The following is a 20,952-nucleotide window of genomic DNA, read 5'->3' as shown; positions in this document are numbered from 1 at the left end:
TGTAAACTCGTATGAATTATATACGTTCTGAAAATTTCATAATTGGTTTACGAATTATAAACGACCAGAAATGGTAAAAAGGCCGAAAATCATAAAAAATTGCAACTTTTACCACTTTTGTTCGTTTATATGCTGCATATATGTATAGGATACACATTTTTCAAGTACATATCGTGATTTTGTACGAAAGAATTGAAATCTTCTATACCGGCCGAGCGAATTCATACACGAAAGGGCATACGAAGCAGCCTCTATTTCTGGCCATAGGATCGTACAGTTCGTGTGATTATAAACCCGCGGTTGCTTACGACATGGCGTTCGCCAAGTCGTGTGTCATCGTGTGTTGCAGATGAAAAGCGTTCAACATTTATAACGCTTTTATTTTACATGTTCTATATTAATAAAAAATCTTTTTGTACAAATTTTAACGGCAGGTGAGAATTTCAAAGTACGATAACACGAATGCTTTGAGAGGAAAAATAATTGTAACGATAGAGGAACGAGTTCGAAGATGCATTGAGGTTTTGATATGGCGGTAAATTTTAGTTGGACAACGATTTATCAGAAAGTTCGGCGATATATTTGCAGGAAGATCATTGAAACGCGAGTGGATTGGAATTTTTGCTTTCACTTACAATTTACAATGCGCTCGATCGAAATGTAACAAACCGTAAAATTAAAACGTTATGCATTTCTGCATTTTAAAGCACAGTGGCGACATATCATGGCGGCGAAATTTTCTTTACTGCAGTTGTGTATCTCGATTACATTCATACCTAATACGTACGCAAAGGAATTTCTTTTGTGAAGTAACATATTTAGTAAATTTATATTCCGTGTATGAAATTCCGTTCGTAAGTTTCTCGATTGTGCCCCAACTTTGTGTACTTCAAGTGATGTAATTATATTGGTCAAGCATAACATGTAGTCAAAGACTTTTTCTGTATACAATGACACTATGACTTAGACTTCCGATTATAATGTAGTATTCTAGTGTTAATGCAAGACATTAGTGTTATTTGTGTTTGTGCACACGTTTATTTTTATATTTTTTAAGATAATTCAAGATGAACAAGCGCCGTAGAACATCTTCAGTTGCGAGTCGTGGTACGGAAGACGATGGCGACGATATACCACCTGAACCGACGAAAAGGAGGAAAAAATTGGATCCTGTAAGCTATCATATGTGACAAACGATTATTATCTATAAAAGTAGTACAGTGTTTAATACTTGTTTAATTGAATCTATTTAGAGTGACCTGTGCCAACAATTATACGATGTGCTACGTAATCAAAAAAAGGAAGATGGAACATTACTATGTGATGCATTTATACGTGTGCCTAAACGCAGACAAGAACCAGGTTATTATGAAGTTGTAACAAATCCTATAGACCTATTGAAGGTTCAACAAAAGTTAAAAACTGACGAATATAGAGATATGGATGATTTAGCAGCCGATATTCAACTTATGGTTAATAACGCAAAAGCTTTTTATATGGTAATAATATATAAATTGATAAATGTGTATAGAAAGCGTACGAAGCACAGTGAATATGAAATTTCAATATGTAATAATGAATGTTTCTTTGCAGCGTACATCTCCTGAATATAAAGATGCTACAGAACTTTGGGAATTATGTATAAATACAAAGAATCGAATAACAGAAGAATACGAAGATCCAGAACCTAAAGGAAAACTTATATTGAAAGTAGCAAGATTGGTAAGTATACATATATGTATACATGTACAGGGTGTGACCGATACATATATGTATACCTGTACAGGGTGTCCAAAAAATGTAGTATTTCCTTGAAAGGGGTAATTCCCGAGATCATTTAAAGTAACTTTCTCTTTTGTGAAAATGATCTCTATGGCTTTGTTAAGGAGTTATTAACGAAAAACGCGGACCAATCAGAGCGCGGCTACTGCGGACGGATTTTGGCCCAGCCAATGCCAACGCTACACTCGGCGGAACCTGTCCTCTGATTGGTTTGTGCTTTTCATTAATATCTTTTCAACAAAGCAAAGAAAAAAGTTATATTGTCCACGGTATGCGAGACAACCTTTATATATATATACACTACTGCTCAAATGTTACTTAAGCATCTAAAATAGTGACTGAAATCGATCTTTATTACTTTCTTATGGAATATCTAACGTTTTAAGTTAAAAACTACCTATGTGGAAACCTACCAATACATATATTAGTCTAACAGTAAGATGAAATACGAGATTCGTCGACGTATCCATGGCGATTAGATATTACCGCTTGCACTAATCGCGCGGCAATCTCTCTATTAGATTTTTATTATTAGTATTTGTATCAAAAAATTCTCTGAATTCGCTCTGCATCTTAGAAACGAACCAAAGTGAAACTTGAAATCCTTTCAAACACCGAGACCGTTCCACTAGATTTCGTATTTGTAGATAGAAATTATATTATTGCATTTTCATTATATGTAATTTGTACATAAAAATAAATTCTATTGTGCTATGATACCACAATATACATAATAATAATTACAAGTGACAAAATTGTTCTAAATATTCTTTCTACTAACTTAAATTATGTTTTGTAGAGAAAAAGTGTCCACATACTTTTGAGCGGTAGTGTATATATATGATATTGTTTTATTTAATCACTTAAATACTAATGCATAGTCAATCATACAGGCTCGAAAAGTTGCAACAAAACAAGAAGATGCAGAAGATACATCTGAAAGTTCTACAAATCCAGATGAAGAGACAATACAACTTTTTGAAGATTTATTTGCAGCTGTTATGACAGCAACAGATCCAACTGACAACAACAGGCCATTACATACAATGTTTCAGCTTAAACCATCTAAAAAGGTTTCGCATACTTTCGCATCGGTGATACATTACTGCATTACTTTTCTTTCGACTACCATATTGTAAAAAAACACTAATACATTTTCAGCTATATCCTGAGTATTATGATGTAATAGAGACACCAGTAGATTTAAAAACAGTTGCAAGGAAAATTCAAGAGGGAGCATATAGCAGTGTTGCAGACATGGAGAAGGATTTAATGCTAATGTGTCGCAATGCTTGCCAGTTTAATGAACCTGGTTCACAAATTTACAAGGATGCTAAACTATTAAAGAAGATCATTACTGCAGCAGCAAGGAAACAGGATACTGGAATATGTAGCAGTATTCCAAAAATTGCAACAACTGCTCCATCAACGCGGAGTAAAAGAGGTAGTCGCACTATGGCGCAATCTTTAATAGCTCAAACTGCAACATTACCAGACGAAGATGAAGAAAGTGATGACGAAGAAGAAGAATGTGCAGAAACTGAAGAGGCAGACAATCCACAATGGCAGCTATTCCAAACTATTCGAACAGCACCAAATAATCAAGGTACTTTGACAAAATTTGATGTACATAATCACAATGTTTAATTAAATATAATTTTGTATAGTTAATGTTAATTAAATTTATTTTCTTATTCAGGAGTTAGAATGAGCGAATATTTCTGGAAACTTCCGTCAAAGAGATTATATCCTGATTACTACAAAATGATTAAAAATCCTATTTCTTTGTTACAAATTCGTACAAAAATAAAGGTAATTACTAACATTAATGAATATAATTATATTTTATATTTTATATGATAATCTTACGTGGTTTTTCATTTGTTACAGAAAGGTGAATATGGTACAGTTAGTGAAGTAGCTGGCGATATGAATATTATGTTTGAGAATGCAAAAAAATATAATATTCATACATCTAGATTATACAAGGTAATAAACATTAACTTCTTACTGAATTGTATTTATTTCATGCCTACGATTCTTTCATGTGAATTAAATTGTGATTTTTTAGTGTGCTGTAAAATTGCAAAAAATAATGCAAGAGAAAGTACAAGAACTTTTAGAATTTGATCAGGTAAATGTAAGTTTACTGGAAAAGAAAACATTATTCTGAAACTTTTTCTTTACTAATACTGTTTATCTGTGAATTTAACTATTAAAATATGTAGTGAACAGAATAAGTTGATATTAATATGTGTATTACACACGCTTGTAGGATTCCGACTCTGATAGTGAATTTGAAAACAGTTCTCATCAACCAAAACTTATTAAGCGCGCTTCAAATTTATTAACCCGTGGAAAATATAAGGACAATATACCATTGAAGAAAAGATTGTATGCGTTAGTTAAATGTGTGATAGAATACGTTGTAAGTAATTCCAACCTGAATTATTGAATTGCAAACTCAACAATACAAAGAAAGTTATTGCATTACAGTGTGAGGATGGTCGACAACCGATGTTAATGTTTATGGAGAAACCTTCTAAAAAATTATATCCTGATTATTATCAAGTAATAGCAGAGCCCATTGATATGTTAGCTATAGAAGCTAATATTAAAGCAGAGAAATATCAAAGCGAAAATGAATTAATACAAGATTTTAAAGTACGTATTCTACTTAACTATGAAAAAAACAAATGTGATATATTTTCTATTTATTATAATTAGACTCCGGATTTTATGCATTTATAACAAAAATGAGCAAGTGCAATTTAAAACAGTGAAAATATTAAAAGAGACTTTAAGAGTATTAATATATTATTTTCACCACATTAAAATTATTAATGAAGAATATTAAGTTATATTTAGCTCCTGCGTCTTGCAATTGATGCACAAACTTTTTATTTTGCATAAACATCCGGAGTCTAATTATAATATTCTTAGGGTGGATTTATAGTGGAGCTGCGAGCATCGATGATAGCGGCGCGGTGAAAAGAAACCAACATTCGTGACAACATTTCGACACATACTAATGAAAAAGTACATATGTATTTTCTTTGTTTTTCTTTTTTTTCACCGCACAGCTCACCTCGCTGCTCCACTATAAATCCATACTTACTTATCGTAATATTCACTTTTATTATATCGTTATTTTCCTATTTTTAGTTAATGTTTAATAATTGCCGTCAGTATAATGAAGAAGGCTCTTTAATATATGAAGATGCAAATACTTTAGAAAAAGTTTTGATGGATAAAGTAAAAGAATTAGGTCCTTTACCAGAAACACCTAAACCAATAAAGTCAAGTGCATCCACACCAACTAGGAATGTTGGGTATGTAGAGTATTAAAAATATTATTGAAAACTGAATGTAATACTCTAATATGCTCATGCATGAAGTATTATATACACTCTCTTAGTTTTATTAAAAGCTATGCTTATATTGCTATTTTGTCGTTTGTAGAAGACCAAAAAAGGTTATACCACTGCATTTACAAAAACTAAAAACCATGTATGATACTATAAAAGATTATCATGATGCCAAAGGAAGGCAGTTATCCTTAATTTTTATGAAATTACCGAACAAAAATGAGTATCCTGATTATTATGAAGTTATCAAACAACCAATGAACATGGAAAAAATAGCTTCTACATTGAAAAATAATGGATACGAAAATTTAGATGAACTTGTGTCAGACTTTATACTAATGTTTGATAATGCCTGCAAATATAATGAACCTGATTCACAAATATACAAGGTTTGTACGATAATATATGTATGCATGTTACCATATATTTATATATAGAGTAAAATAAGAATTCTCATAACATTCTCCATAATTAAGATAATTTAAAAAGGAAGTGATATTTCATTTAGTGGGAAACTGGACATAGTAATATCTAAATTAATATTTCGAGTTCAAAAGAAGGATAAATTAATATAAAATAAATCATTGGTTAAATGTAAATAATAACAATAATTAACACGCCCTTTATAATCTTCAATAAACACAAATGTTGAGTGTAAAGGGAAAACGGCGACTATAAATGTTATGTTTATTATTTGACTGAGAAATTACTAATAAAGTAAGTGTAATCTATCGCGAAGAGTGTGTGTACGATCGAAGTGAAATTGAAATTTCGCGCTAAAACATGGAAAGCTTGATCTGTTTACGGTCATGATTTTTGAGGTTACGTGAAGTTAGCTGCCCTCGTATCTTCGTCATTTTATACTATTTCATAGTGGAATTTTATTGAATAATGTTTGATTTTTATTCGTGAATAGATATACCAGTATATCTGGTGGATATGCAGTTCTATCAAATCAATAATTACAATTTAAACGCACGAAAAATTGCCTATTGGATATCTATAAATGTTGTGACTGCATAAGCCTCATAAATGTTGTGATTTCTTTACAAGTTTTATATATATGCACTATTACTCAGAATGTTTGAGCTGGGGAACTTTGATAATCAAGATAGTAATACTTCTGTAGATAAGACACTAAAAGTACGACCTTGTTTTATTCGTTTAATGAGAGACAGAGAAGTAGATCAACGGTTATCGAAAAAGTGCAAGAAGAATGAAACAGAAGTAAAGAATAACTTCATTCTTTTCAGAATATTGTCCATTAACACTAATTTTTATAAATGATCAACATTTTAATATCGCAGATAGATTTGAATCATGGCTTTCAACCGGTTGAAATAATGTTTCAGGACGCACTGATTTTACAACGATTAGTTCTGCAAACAAAGTTACAATTAAGCGAAGATGAAGAAAGTGTGCCAGACGTGTCAGCCGCGATTCAAGAAATATTGGCAACCATTTTCACCGCTTTGTATAACCACCAAGACGAAGAAGGAAGATGTTACTCGGATTCTATGGCGGAACTTCCTGAGCATGATATTGTGGATGGAAAAAAGTATGTTGCGATTTAACCGAGATTAAAAGATATGTCCTCATATTTATTTTGTTTTTAGAAATTATACTTCCTATTGTAAAGTTAATTTCCACAATTCTATGTTCATTTCAAATAACAGAGTACGAGGATTATCATTGGATTTAATTAAGAGAAGATTAGACCGTGGTGTTTACAAACGCCTGGATAGATTCCAGGAAGATGTATTTACATGTTTAGAAAGAGCCAGACGATTGTCGCGTACAGACTCGCAGCCTTTCGAAGATAGCGTCGAGTTACAAGCATTTTTCTTACGTACTCGTGACGAAGTAACTCGTGGTGGAGATTTATTACATTCGCCAGCGCTTAATTATACGCTGCTTGATCTTTCTGCTCAAGTCGCAGAATTAAAACGTGTGAAACAACAACAGGAATTAGCATTGCCTAATGAAGAAGAAAGTTGTGATGGGAATGAGACGAAAGTATGTAATACTTTATCGTAAATATCGAAACAAAGGAGAATATTATTTTATATGTTTGGTATTTTCTTCTTTCTATGTTATACAGGATTCAGAAACAAGTGCTAATGCAGAAGGAACTAATAGCGATAATGGAGGTTCGATGAGTTTTAATCAAGAAGTTTATAGGGCTGGAGATTTTGCATATATAGAGCCTACAGAACGTGGCATGGAGTATAGTGTAGTTCTTATCGAACGCTTATGGACAAATGCAGAGGGGCAACAAATGTTGTATGGCAATTTATTTTATAGACCAAGTGAAACTTACCATGTAGCCTCAAGGAAATTTCTTGATAAAGAATTATTTAAAAGTGATGCCCATGTAGCTGTACCTTTAGCTAAAGTAGCTGGCAGGTGTTGTGTTCTAAGTGTAAAAGATTATTTTAGAATGCAACCTGAAGGTTTTTTAGAGAAAGACGTTTACGTATGTGAATCGCGATATTCTACGAAAGCGCGAGCTTTTAAAAAAATCAAAGTTTGGAACTTCGATCCAGATCATTTAAAACTTGTATCAAGAGATAAACCTTTAGAACCGAAGCGGGTAATATCGGTGTACAAAGAAAGATTAGAAAAGCATAAAGAAGAGATTGCAGAATTAGAAGAAGGAGAAAAACCAACTGAAAAGGAACGACCTGTAAGTTCAGCATAAATAATACTATCATAGTTTATACATTATAATATGTCCATGTCTGTAATTGGAACCAGCAATGTGATCAAAATTAATTTTCTATGTATTGCAAGTCTCACTTATTCTATTATATTTTATAGAATGTAATATTATATAATTCGGAGGATGCGGAAAATACGTACTACGAACAATACAATACGTGTGCGGGTTCTGTAAAAACAGGAGATTTTGTCTATGTAGCAACAGATGGAGGTAGACAACAAATTGCACAAATTGATGCTATATGGTCGACTAAAGAGTAAGTATTGTAATATATACTCTAACATAAGTACCGCTAAATATTAGTAATTAATAGACATGTGCGAGAACCCGAAAATGCCGAAATGTATTTGATGGTCGGGACTTCTCGAACATGATTAACACTAAACCTACCACGAGACCCATTTTAGATTTTTTATTTGATACTTATTGAAATTGTAAAGGTGATTTCATGGGAATTTATTGAATATAGTTTTTGACTCCAGCATATATTATAGTAAAAATCGCACAAAATATAAATAAATTTAATCTTGTTATTTTTATAATACTATACATATCAGTCACTTTTAATGGTCGGTAGGTTTAGTGTTAAGGAGGTAGAATCGTTTCCAGGATTGCTAGAGTGCGGAATGTGCCTTTTCATTTCTCGATAATGCAAAAGCCCATCTTTGTATTATCGAGAAATGAGAAGGCGCATCCCGCACCCTCGTAATCCTGGAAACAAGACTATTCTCTTAAGAATCCCGAAAACCGTCGAGAATCCAAATACATTTGAGGACCCAAAAATGCTCGGGAATTCTAGTAATCAATATATTTATTAAGAACACTTATTTGATTTTTAGCGGAAAGTGTTACTTTAAAGGCCCATGGTTGTTAATGCCTGCAGAAGTGCCACACACACCTACAAAATTATTTTATAAACAAGAACTTTTCTTATCTACTGTCGATGGTACACATCCTATTGTCGCTATTGTTGGAAAATGTGCGGTCCTTGACTATGGAGAGTATATTTGTAGTAAGTAGTTGAAAAGTCATTTAATTAAAAATACTCATAATTACATACTTACAATGATGATACTTATAATGATTTTATTTGCTAAACTGTTTGTATCTCTGTATATGTGTGTAGGTCGACCTACAGAAATTCCAGAGGACGATGTATATATCTGTGAATCGTTATACGACGAAAGTAAAAGTCTCATGAAGAAATTAGGACAAGAGGGTTTGAAGAAATTCAATCATAACTCGGCAGTAACAGAAGATGAAATATACTTCTTCCGAAGGCCTATTAATCCTGCTAAAGTGTGTACACAATTTAAGTATACAAGCTTACGTTACATGTAATAATACTATAACAATAAGCAACCTATTATATTAGAATGCAACTAACTGAATATATTGCTTTGCATGTGACGTGTGTGTTGTAGGTTCCAGGCGATGTGGCTCAAACGCAAAACCAAGTCAAGTCTGTTACTCCTAGCTCAACACAATTTGAAATGGTAATTTCTTATTATAAACATTTTCGTTCTATTAGTGTTACAGAAGTTATGCATGTTCCTCTAAAGTCATACGCAAGTTCGTATGATGTTACAAAGTATTGTGAGAATAAGTTAGGACTATATATAGTTTACACATGAGTACGATTTGCGTGTGATGAAGATCTCACAAAAACTTGTATCTGAGCATGTTTCTCATTCTATGCCGGCATATTCATTTTGTCTGTTTATTTGATTTTATATCTTTTTTTATATACACACACACACACGCGCAAGTACACATACACACGTTAATATGTATTTGATAAATATATATTAATCGATATATAACACTAAATAGTAAATATTTCTATATAGTGTTTACATAGGATGTACATACATAGAAAACGACGTTTCACTGAATTCAAATTCAGAGCACCTGTTGGGTTTATCTTGTGCATATGTAGATATACTGTAAGTATGTACAGCGTATATACATATGCATACATAGAATACCACCAAATAGTCTCGCTTCCATGTCACTCTAACCCAAATAATATAAAAATGAAGCAATTTGCTTTGAACGGAACGCATACAGTACTAATACTCAAACAAATGTAGGTCCTTAGGGTATACCTAAGGTGTGTTATAGGATGAAACATAAGAAAGTGTTGTGCGACTGTATTAGCTTAAAAACATTCTATTGTGGAGTTTGTGCAAAGATCACTGCGTATTTCTATCAAAATTATAGTTATCGTCATTAATGTTATATTCATGAACACTGCAATATTTCTGATCGGAGAAGATTTCACGTAGCAAATAGTATTCATATAAGATTGTTGTATCGATAGAAAACATTCGAAAATTATTCATGACATTACATTCGGTAACGGATAATGAACGTAACATAACATAAATGGTATAGGAAGCATCACCATTGTTACCGAAGCTGGAACCCGATGTGCTAGGCATGGGAGTAGGATTAGGAGTGGGAGTAGGAGTAGGAGTAGGAGTTGGGGAGGACAGCATGGACGCTGGTGGTCCACCGTCCGTTGGATCTGCAGAAGCTCAACCGGTGCTCTCCAATACCCAAACACCTGTGTCAACCAAGAAGGTAGGACTTATCGTGACATTTATTTGTTTACAATTGATTTACATGTTACATTTTATTTATTTTCATTTTATTTTTGTTTAGAGAAATATGCCAGCATACTTCTATTTTTTCATTTTTAAATTTTTACACCGTTTATTATCTATACATTAGAACAACAATTAGATGTCTTACCTTTAAAGGTATAAATGTCAAGACTTGCTCATGAGACAGTGACATTATAATTTGTGTTTTCTTCTGTTTAGAAAACGGCGGGTAAGAAATTAGTTACGGGCTATATTTTGTATTCGAGTAAAATGCGAACGCAGATTACACAAAACAATCCCGAATCATCCTTTGGGGAGATTAGCAGAATTGTTGGCAACGAGGTATTTATTTATTTTGACTGTTGATTTTTAGTTTACAATAAGGATATATCTATTAAGGAAGGACAGTATGCAGATTATATTTTTCAATTGTATTGTACAAACTTATGAAATCGTTTTTTCTTTTTTTATTTTTTCATAAAGTATCGTTCAGAGAAAAAGATACTGCATACTATGTCTTTCCTTTAAATATATTGAATTTTTCTTAGGGTTACCATTCACAAATTACACATCGAAATAATTATATGTATATTTAAATCTGTAATAGAATGTTGTTTACATACATATGATTGCTGTTTTACTATACATTCCAAATTAGGTTTTCATGTACCGTTAATAGTATATCAATTTAATGGTAGCCATAAATAGAAACCGAATAGTAAACAGTTTCATTAATCATTTTTCCATGCTCTACTATGAAAAAGGTTTGAACAAGATGGATGTTTACAGAGTATTGAAATGTTCTACAAAGAATAACATACATACAAGTATTTTTTATTTCAGTGGAGGAAATTGCCAGCAGGAGAAAAACAGGCATGGGAAGAAAGAGCAATTAAAATGAATGAAGATGGAGGACAACTTAAAGGGACATCTGTTTCAGTAGGGACTAATTCTATACAAGATGTAGTATACGAATGTTGCTGGGACAATTGTGACTGGCAATTTGAAGATATGACCGATTGTATTGATCATTGTATCGCTGAGCAAAATGGACATGTGCAATCGTCCTTTGTTAATGCCGCTAGTGGTACGTAACTTTATTATAATTAGTAGACTGCGGATCTTTATGCATTTATGAGACTTATGAAAATTTTCAAAAAAGGCTAGAATATAAAATCGATAGAATTTTGTACAATTTTTAGTTTTGGATCTACAGTAAAGTCGCGATCTAGTTCCCTGAGAATCTCCACGATCACTATCCCTTCGTCTACCCACTGGGGGACATCCCCGCGAAGGGCAAAAAAGCTCGAGCTGCCTCGGTCGTGCGTGTATACATGCTGTTCTTTTCTACGTTCGGCATCCTTTGTACTTTCTGCGCGGTCGACGCAGTTATAAAAAAATGGGTTTCCAATGTTTCCATACACTGTCTCTGTCGCTGTACAAAGGCTGTTCACATTAAAAATAAGATTTTATTTCAATCCACTTTTTTAGAATTTGTCTATAAAAATTGAAAAATGCATATACATCCGCAGTCTAATAATAATTAGCATCGAATAACATTTTCTTTGTAAAATTTAATTTTCATTTTTCCATAGACGTAGAATTTCAATGTCAATGGCGCGGATGTGGTCGTACGAAAAAATCTGTACCACCGTTCCCTAGTGTACAAAGACTTGCAAGACACGTTAAGGAAGTGCATATCCTTAAGTCAAATGGACGTATAATACCTCCTTCGGAAAGAAGCAAGTAAGTCTTCGAAATTATCAAGCTATACTTTTCGGCTTTTAAAAATTCGGATTTAAATATTGTAAGGAAAAGCCGCAAGGAAAAACGGATTTATTAACAAAATTGGGCATACGGATAACCAGGAGTTAACGACCGAAGTGTTTGTCACGGGCGCTCGTTTCAATCTGTTTTCTTTTTGCAATCTGTTGGCGATCGTAATTTTACAATTCTTCTGTTATTTCTGATTTTCTATTTCTATAAATTTAGCTATATATATAGGGTTGGCTGTTAATATACACACATACATATATCGTTCCTACTTCAACTCTATAATATAATTTTTCTATTACAGAAATTATATGGCATCGAAAGGTCCAACGATATTACCGCCAATGGAAACTGGTAATTGATGCGTATTAATTATGCATTTATATTTACTAAAAAATGTGACATTTGCATAATTCCGCACAATTTTATTTACAGAAACGTCAGCAGCTGCGACGCAAACAAGCAATGTGCCAGCGGCTAAACAACCAGAACCAATGTTTGTTGCTGTTCCTCCAAGACCAAGTCGCGTATTACATTCAGATGCCTATCTACGGTAAGATAATTTGTCAATAGTAATATTAATAATAATGTTATTTTTATTTTACATTTCCTGCTACTAATGAACATATTAAAAAATGATATTCTTCACTTAATTCATAGGTATATTGAAGCGTTAAACGTAGAAAATCGGTACATATCAAATTGGGATAAACAGATGAATGCTAATCCAGATAATACACAAATTCCTGATGTAACAAAATTGCCAGCTGAATGGCTAGGCAATGGTGTAGGCAACCATGGGAATGTGGTAAATGCCTTATGGACACTAAGGAACATGATGATGCGAGATGTGTTAGCCATCAATAAAACTTTATAGTTTATCCGTTAAGATCTATAATCTTTAATATTCGATGCTACCTTAAATTACAATTTTCAGGTCCGTCGATGCTAGATGAAAGACTGAAGATTATTACTCGAATTTCAGTATATTTACACTTTTAGATCATTTTCCTTTTTATTTTACAAGTTGAATTACTATTTGAAATAGAACTCTATTGTAACACATACCGTTAGTATTGTTTTGAATTTTGATGGGAGCAAACTCGGTGTGCGAGTTTAACACGTCGAAATATTTGGATCTGAAAAGTGTTTAGAAGAAATATTTTATTTCTTTTAGATTATAATTATATCACCGAGTGAAAGTGCTATAAGCATTATTTTCGATATATTGTTTATGGATCTGTTAGGAGTAAATCGAAAGCGTTACTATTATAAGAACCGCCATTTTGTACATACTTCGCTATTTTTAATTTTAACTTTTCACAAAAAAAATTTTGTATTTTGTGTATCGCGTATTATAAAAGTGTGACTTGACAATTCCTGTATTCATATTATAATATAGACCTGTAATGTAAATATAAAATGATTCCCTCTGGAAAAAATAATCTGAAGTGAACAACAAGATTATTGTATCTGTGAATGTTAATTTCACGTCACACAACATTTTTCAATGTAATAATATTTTCATCCACCTTTTTATAGAACTTTTATAGAAACGAGGAAGCTGATAATTAGTATTGAAACATTTCTTTATCACGCTATCGTTAAAATACTTTTAATCACCAGTGCTACTAAATTGTACATAAGATAATGCGAAAATAACTTTTTACAGTGTAAAATTCTCTTGAAAAATCCACAATACGGTACACGGATAGAGATAACTTAATAATATGTTTGTACGGGAATAAATTCATTATTTAAGTAACAGAACCAATGAAACCATTATTGCATTTAATTGCCGAATAATATATGAATTTAATTAATTCTCTTTCAATTAAAAAGCCAATTCTTTCAGGTTTTCATTTATCATGCCATTCGTACATAAGAAATTACGTTACTTATACCAAAATGAATCAACTATAAATGTACATTTATAATAAGTTAGTTTTGTGTGTACATGTATTATAGATCAACTACTTTAATCGATTGTGTTTAATATTGATTTTACATAAAAATATACGATACACTTTTCGTACCAAAATACTGTGTTGGTAATATCCTTTTTTATATATATATTATTTGTGGTACATTTATAACAAGTTTATTGACGAATAGTTAAAAAAATCTATTCGCGAATATGGTATTTTAAATGTTATTTACTAAATAAATGTTTCTAATTTTATATAAAATGTGTACTTATTTCGACATCAACTTCTTACTAATACTAAAATTTCCATTATTAGATAATGTTACAATTATGCTTTTATAAGAGACAAAAGAAATACAATAACTTAAATTATTTCAGCTAGCAATAACAGCCTATTATGTTGGAATGAAATTTCTCTAATTTATGATCAGTATCGCCAATTTTGGAGATTAAACTAAACTAAAATTGATATTTTTTCTTATACTTTGGATATACATATTCATATATCATAACTTCAAATGAAAATTATTTATGAATTGCGTTTCCGATTCAGAAGTCGCTCACCCGTCCACCGTTTTGCCAATCTCCCCACTTTGTTGGGTCTTTTTCAGCATTAGTTTTTAATTCCCCATTGCTTGGGTCAGTCTCTACCAATAGCAAGTCCACAAAACGTTCTTTTGGAGGCACTCCTATCATTGGAATTCTTTATGATAATTACATAATTATAACTTACACAGTATCCAGTTATTCACGTTAATTACATTTGCTATTATTATCTTAAATCTGGATCATTTTACTCACTCGGTATCGGTTGCAGTTTCAGTTTTTCATGAAATTGTTTCATTCTTAGAGATTCTCCTTTCTCATCCTTTGTATTAGTTTCTTTGTCTTGTAACAACACACCTACATATTATATCAAAATATCAAAGAATAAGATGGTTATAATTAATTTTTAAATGAGAAAATGTATAAATTTCGTACTTGTTACAAACTGTCTACATTTAGGTCTACATTTTAATGGTTTCGTAGAAATTTTGCTTATAAAATTAGAAATATTATTCATTCTAACAATAGTCTAGGACAATTCCAAATTAAATATATTCTCAGTTCTGTATTTCACTGACATATAATAACAAAAAAGATTGAATGGTTAAACTGTATTATTGCTTTTGTTCATTTTTAACAAAACACAACAGAAATATGTTTGTGAAATTGTTACTTTCATAAATAGTAAAATTTTAAATATTAGTACTAATCTATATCTAGAAGTGAAAAATTTTATTACAAATTAAATTAAAAAGAAAAGAACTATCTAACTAACTGAAACATATACGCTGTTTAAAACAATGTCTGCATACAAATTTTCATGATTCAGTTATTCATTTTTTTCAGATATTTCGTAATATACATAAATTTTTTAACTATAAAAATATTATCGTACAATATACAGTTTAAATATTCCTATGTACATAATATATACTATACATTACATTATTTTAACACAAATTTGTTGCTATGTATTTTATGAGACTTCTAAAAATCTGTCACTCGTCCTTTCCGTTCCCAATCACCATAGCGAGTTGGTTCAGGTCCTCGTGGTCCTCCTACTTCTCCCGTTTCAGGATTTGTATCATTTGGGAAAGGTTTTAATGGTTCTTTCTCTTGATAAGGATGCATACCTTCTTCTAGTTCTTCTAGTTTCTCTGATATGCATAAAATTATGTTACTTTGATAAGAATTATATTACATATTTTTAATATTTGATTTATGTATAAAATACTATATTTACCTATAGATGTACGTTCTCGTAACTTTTTTCTAAATTCCTGTATTCTTGTACTTTCAGTTTCGTCTTTCTTTGCAAATAATACAGGAACTTCTAAAATAGTAAACAGCAAAGTATTTATTGTACTAATTTATAATTTGAATCTTCTCTCTAAATATATATTGTTATTTTTGTTAATCTATAACCATAATCTATAAATTAACTATATTTTAAGATAATCTATAATTTCAGTACGTACGTGTACGGAGACAATTGTTTGGATACGTTGTAATTCCATGATTTATTTTTAATAATTTAGGAACAGCGGTGACATTTGTAGTAAACATAACCTTGTACATTTTGGATTTCTTCTATCTGATGACTATATACAGTGGACTACAGGAAGATTACTTGTCAGCTCTATAACCACAGAAAAAGACATGTTTAGATGATATGTCAATTAAATGTTTATGAACAATTATTCAATGTTTCTCACTTGTCAGAGGATCCTTGAATGCATTTCCGTCTCACTCGCAACACTATACTTGACTTACTCCGAATTCCGAATCACTCGTGACTCGTGATTCGATCACGTGATCACGTTCGTTCCTAATCACAATCACGGTGATTTGTGATTTTCGTGATCGCTTCTAATTGGCGGAGGCGGAGAGCATAGCTCTTCTTCGCGCAAATCACAGAGACATTATAGACCTGTATGTTTTAGCTCCAAAATTGTGAGTCGCATCCCATTTTTATTAAATTTATTAGTAGACTGCGGATCTTTATTCAAAATAAAAACTTTCTACCTGAATAGCAACAAATTGAGCTGAATAATATAACAGTAGTAAGCTCACAGATAGAAAGTAATTCATGACTACTTCCTTTGTTCAATTTTCATTTATGTATAGGATTCAATGGTGTATTTGTAATAAATAAATTTGTTAAACATCAATTTATTTTATAAAACTTTAGTATAAATGTGTGTATGTATACAACAAATAATACGAAAACAACAAATATAGATACATATACTGTACAGTGTATTGCTTCTGTTGGAATCTTCTTAAATTGCTATACTATTTGCAAGCTGCATTATATGGGTAATTCGTATTATTTTAATTTGGCAGCTTTGTAGGTGTTCTCGTTTACTTTGAAATGTATAAAAAATTCATTAATAAATTATCTAATCTGCTACCAAAACATAAAATAACTTGTATAATCCCCCTCTTACTCGTGACATAAAATCATTAAAAAAATGAGCATTTTTAACTTTCTTTGTATCACAAAACTTCAACCTTTCCATTTAATTTGTTCATACGTCTTCTCCTGGCTAACAATCTGACGTTGATGCTCTTTTGTTTCGCGTTTGTAACTCTTTATTTTTTGTTGTTCAATTCTTTTGTAGAATTTTCGAATGTACTAGATCCCATGTTATAAGAGTTTTATTTGGTTTGGTACATAGATCCATTATAACTGGACTTCCTTTTGTAGCTTGTAATACTCCTAAACATGTACCAGCTGCCATATTGTATATGGGTGAGCCATTCTGTACATAAATAACGCAGTTTAATTAATCTATACTATTACCATGAACAAGTTAACAAGTACTACTTACAACACTTTTGTGCCGCCATTCCTGATTGCCACCCATTTCATGACATTTTCCAAGTTTTGGTATTTTCTCTGATCCTTCCATGCACAGTATTTCACCAAGGACTAACTCACTTTTGTCTGTTTCATACCACATCTGCAGGAGTTACAACATATCGATGTTAAAAGTAAAAGATAATAAACTTCATTATGAAAAAGAACGTATATTACAGGAAATTATAATAGTCTTCTATAAAATATTTTTTTCAGAAATGTTTTTCCTCTTAATTACCTGTGATTTAACTCTCAAGCATGTGGATAGTATCAGCTTAGAACCTTTGGTTTTGATATCTTTTTCACTCTGAACGCATAACACTGTATTAGACAGTCTAATTTGATATTCATCAATGTAATGTCTTTTCCTAGAGTGCCAAGGTTGCATCTGTCTCTGTTCTAATCTTGCCCATTTCTCTTTCAATTTATTTTTGTTATCTGTTGGCAATGTTAATTCAGGGTACACTTCTTTTAGATACCATGCAAAGCTTTTGCAATTTAATTCCTTGCGTAGTCTTAATCTATCCGTAACATCGCCATAATCTACTTTTTTTGCATTCCTTAAAAAGTAATCTTTGTATTCGTCTAACCAAACATATGCTACACGTAATGAATTCTTCAACATAGTATCATGTTTGTCATTTCCACCGTACGGTCTACGTCTTCTAAATACGTGTCCAACCCTTGAACAGGGAATGAGTTCGATGCTTCCACCGCACATCCAAATCTGAAAAGATAGTAGAAATTATTATCGAACTGAAAGTGACATTAATTTAAGTAAATCATTATCTTACTCTGAATGATATTTCTAGATTTTCACCACCCCAGATATCCATCCCAGCATCGTACTCTCCCATTTTTGTAAAATACTCTCTATTCATTGCAAAAAGCCCTCCAGCCATTGTTGGTGATCTATTTAACAGTAATTATTAAATACAAAATCATTAAAATAAATATGCACATGTAAATATCAGAGATCTCTATTTCCCGTGTATCTAAATCAGTGCTTCCCAAATCGTGCGCCGCTAAATAATTAAAATTATATAAAAAATGATTAAAACATAAAATAATATTCTCAATATACATCATTAAAATAATTAGCTACTAAAATATATGCAGGTGCGCCGCAAGTTTTTCATTTGCTGTAAAGTGTGCAGCAATTAAAAATGTTTGGGAAGCACTGATCTAAATACAGAGGTAGTAAACGAATCCGGATCTCAATCCGTATAATTTTTAATACCCGTGTATTTCTGTTTCACGGAAACACGTGGCACGTGAAACGTGTTAAGAATCCGTGAAGGCGGATCTTAATGTTATATGATCTCACCTTATGGGTTTTATGAAATCTTCGTCATGTTCCAGAGTGCCAACTGGTAAATTATCCCATTTAAAATGCAAGCCCCAGTTAAATCCACCTCTTACCAAAGGACTACTAGTATATTGAAATGTATCTGGATTGATAATATCAATTACCGGCATTGCTACAATAGTCTTTGAGAAAGCAATACGCGAAAGCAGAGGTTCTATCCACATTTCATTTACTTCTACGTGACTGTCTAGGAAGATTAAAACTTCTCCAGTTGCTTTCCTAGCGCCGAACATTCTTGCTCTTATTAATCCTTCGCGTCTTTCAGTCTTGAAATATTTAACTTTACCATTAAAATTGTTATCAATGTATACTTTGACTTTGTCATGTAAAGTTTTGTCATCGCTCCAATCATTTACTAAAATAATTTCATGCAAGAGATCGTCAGGAGTCCCTTGGATAATGGAATGTAAAGTTCTCACAAGTGTCATGTAATGTTCATTATAAAAACATATAACAATGCTGGCCGGTGGCAAGTTGGTAGGATAATTTTGTGTTTTACACAATTTGTGCCTTGTATCAGGCAATACTCTGTGTGACCCAATATTATCAGATACCAGAACATTAAAGGCATAATTTTTGTAACCTTCGTCTCGTTTTCTCTGGTCATCGTAGTTTTTAACGAGTCCCAGCTCGTCCAAACCTATAAATAGATTAACACTTTTAATCAAAGGAACACACTAAAGACAATAAAAGTATTAAAAATTGATTTCTCTTAACCCTTTGCATTCCTTTGTCGAGTGTGACTCGACGTCAGAGAAAGAAAAATGTAAATGAAACAGGTTTTTATATGCATTTGGTTCTTCCTTTATTTATTTAAGTCGTATTTTTTAGTTAAAAACAAATACAAGTACCACAAATATAAATTACAACAAAGCTTGTGAGCTATATTTAATATAATTAGTAAACAAAATTGTTTAAAATAAGTAGCAATCACAGAACTGTCCTTTGAAGAAAATTTCAAATAAAACACTTAAAATAGTGTTTGGCAATAAAATTGAAAAATAATTCGGAGTGCGCGAAGGGTTAATAATTAAAATATTATATTCATAAAATACCTTGTCCTAAAGTAACTGCAGGTTTTACTGGCACAGGTTGTAATTGTTCTATAAGAGTTTTACTGTTCTTATAACTAGATCCTTTTAATTGGTAACTACCTTTCTGTACTAATGCTTCCTTCTCATCATGAAATATTAAATTATCGCGTAATCTAAGTTCGCGATCATTATATACTTTGTGATCGAATGTTGGTTCTTTCAATGACTTTGAACTCTCTGACACTAATATTGTTGGATTAATGATGTCATTGTTTTGAGATAGTCTTGAATAAAGGTACAAACTGAAAGTCCATGTTAAGGAGGCTATTATCACTCCAGACAAGAAAGAAAAGTACCTCGTTGACATCATCTATTAATTGTTTAAAAAATAAACAAATTTAACAACATCATATATAAATAGAATAAGTTACTAACATCAGTTTCATCGTAAGTAAAACATAATACACTCACTGTTAAAATATGTCTGGTAGTGAATTTATATTGAAATCATCGTTATTTTAATAAAATATGTTCCCATTTTATAAAAAAAAATGATACACAGGTGACTGCTACAAAACATGCGTCACCATCTTGAAATTTCCTATAACAGCTGTTTCGTACGTTTCTTATTATTTTGTGGTATTTGTAGAAATGTGTTACTATTAAAAGCTATATATGTTGTGAAAAATATATTTTCGTTAAAATTACTTTTATTACACAATTTGAAAATGGTTTTTAGTTTGTGTAAAACTATTTCGAGTAGGAAACAAATTTTACCAACTGCCCCTGTGGCCTAATGGATAAGGCATCGGTCTCCTAAACCGGGGATTGTGGGTTCGAGTCCCACCAGGGGTAATTCAATCCATTTTTTTTTCCTGCAAATAAACAATGATTTACTTATAATTTGTATTTTAATTTATATATTATTATGAATCTAGTTTTATTGATTGGGTGTAAAA

The 20,952-nt window shown here is 31.7% G+C and overlaps 4 protein-coding genes and 1 non-coding gene across 15 annotated transcripts; 2 read left to right on the top strand and 3 right to left on the bottom strand.

Annotated features, from left to right (window-relative positions):
- The first annotated feature begins 274 nt into the window (after positions 1-274).
- On the top strand, positions 275-14,246 carry Polybromo (protein polybromo). 10 transcript variants are annotated; one of them, XM_076439623.1, is made up of 27 exons: positions 275-434; positions 1,058-1,172; positions 1,254-1,499; positions 1,594-1,722; positions 2,676-2,855; positions 2,944-3,388; positions 3,482-3,594; positions 3,673-3,771; positions 3,854-3,922; positions 4,058-4,207; positions 4,279-4,446; positions 4,948-5,114; positions 5,245-5,539; positions 6,503-6,708; positions 6,767-7,166; positions 7,252-7,836; positions 7,971-8,128; positions 8,712-8,884; positions 8,999-9,171; positions 9,297-9,368; positions 10,270-10,458; positions 10,701-10,823; positions 11,325-11,568; positions 12,077-12,227; positions 12,559-12,608; positions 12,690-12,807; positions 12,915-14,242. In XM_076439623.1, the coding sequence occupies exons 2-27, from the start codon at positions 1,068-1,070 to the stop codon at positions 13,129-13,131; spliced, it is 5,025 nt and encodes a 1,674-aa protein (XP_076295738.1). In that variant the 5' UTR covers positions 275-434; positions 1,058-1,067; the 3' UTR covers positions 13,132-14,242. The 10 variants fall into 10 exon arrangements, with proteins under 10 accessions (XP_076295738.1, XP_076295746.1, XP_076295715.1 ...); XM_076439631.1 differs by having other exon boundaries at positions 3,854-3,916; positions 4,058-4,210; positions 12,915-14,240; XM_076439600.1 differs by having other exon boundaries at positions 4,058-4,210; positions 12,915-14,240.
- On the bottom strand, positions 13,222-15,244 carry LOC143216322 (uncharacterized). Its single transcript, XM_076439249.1, has 3 exons — positions 15,163-15,244; positions 14,983-15,084; positions 13,222-14,870 (listed from the first exon to the last, which is right to left on the bottom strand). The coding sequence occupies exons 1-3, from the start codon at positions 15,242-15,244 to the stop codon at positions 14,731-14,733; spliced, it is 324 nt and encodes a 107-aa protein (XP_076295364.1). The 3' UTR covers positions 13,222-14,730.
- LOC143216701 (succinate dehydrogenase assembly factor 4, mitochondrial) lies at positions 14,947-16,742 on the bottom strand. Of its 2 annotated transcripts, XM_076440005.1 has the most exons (5): positions 16,443-16,742; positions 16,206-16,366; positions 15,971-16,060; positions 15,672-15,884; positions 14,947-15,084 (listed from the first exon to the last, which is right to left on the bottom strand). In XM_076440005.1, the coding sequence occupies exons 2-4, from the start codon at positions 16,303-16,305 to the stop codon at positions 15,715-15,717; spliced, it is 360 nt and encodes a 119-aa protein (XP_076296120.1). In that variant the 5' UTR covers positions 16,306-16,366; positions 16,443-16,742; the 3' UTR covers positions 14,947-15,084; positions 15,672-15,714. The 2 variants fall into 2 exon arrangements, with proteins under 2 accessions (XP_076296120.1, XP_076296111.1); XM_076439996.1 differs by lacking the exon at positions 14,947-15,084 and having other exon boundaries at positions 15,163-15,884.
- Positions 16,743-16,883: 141 nt separating this feature from the next.
- Pgant35a (polypeptide N-acetylgalactosaminyltransferase 35A) lies at positions 16,884-20,713 on the bottom strand. Its single transcript, XM_076439775.1, has 7 exons — positions 20,465-20,713; positions 20,015-20,363; positions 18,918-19,599; positions 18,385-18,502; positions 17,829-18,317; positions 17,562-17,693; positions 16,884-17,492 (listed from the first exon to the last, which is right to left on the bottom strand). Exons 2-7 carry the CDS (start codon positions 20,361-20,363, stop codon positions 17,337-17,339), a joined length of 1,926 nt encoding a protein of 641 aa, XP_076295890.1. The 5' UTR covers positions 20,465-20,713; the 3' UTR covers positions 16,884-17,336.
- Positions 20,714-20,775: 62 nt separating this feature from the next.
- On the top strand, positions 20,776-20,848 carry Trnar-ccu (transfer RNA arginine (anticodon CCU)). Its single transcript has one exon. It is a non-coding gene; the product is annotated as a tRNA-Arg (tRNA).
- Positions 20,849-20,952: the final 104 nt, after the last annotated feature.

Source organism: Lasioglossum baleicum, chromosome 2, assembly GCF_051020765.1.
Source record: "Lasioglossum baleicum chromosome 2, iyLasBale1, whole genome shotgun sequence".
Taxonomy (NCBI): domain Eukaryota; kingdom Metazoa; phylum Arthropoda; class Insecta; order Hymenoptera; family Halictidae; genus Lasioglossum; species Lasioglossum baleicum.
This window is presented reverse-complemented; position numbering and strand designations above follow the sequence as displayed.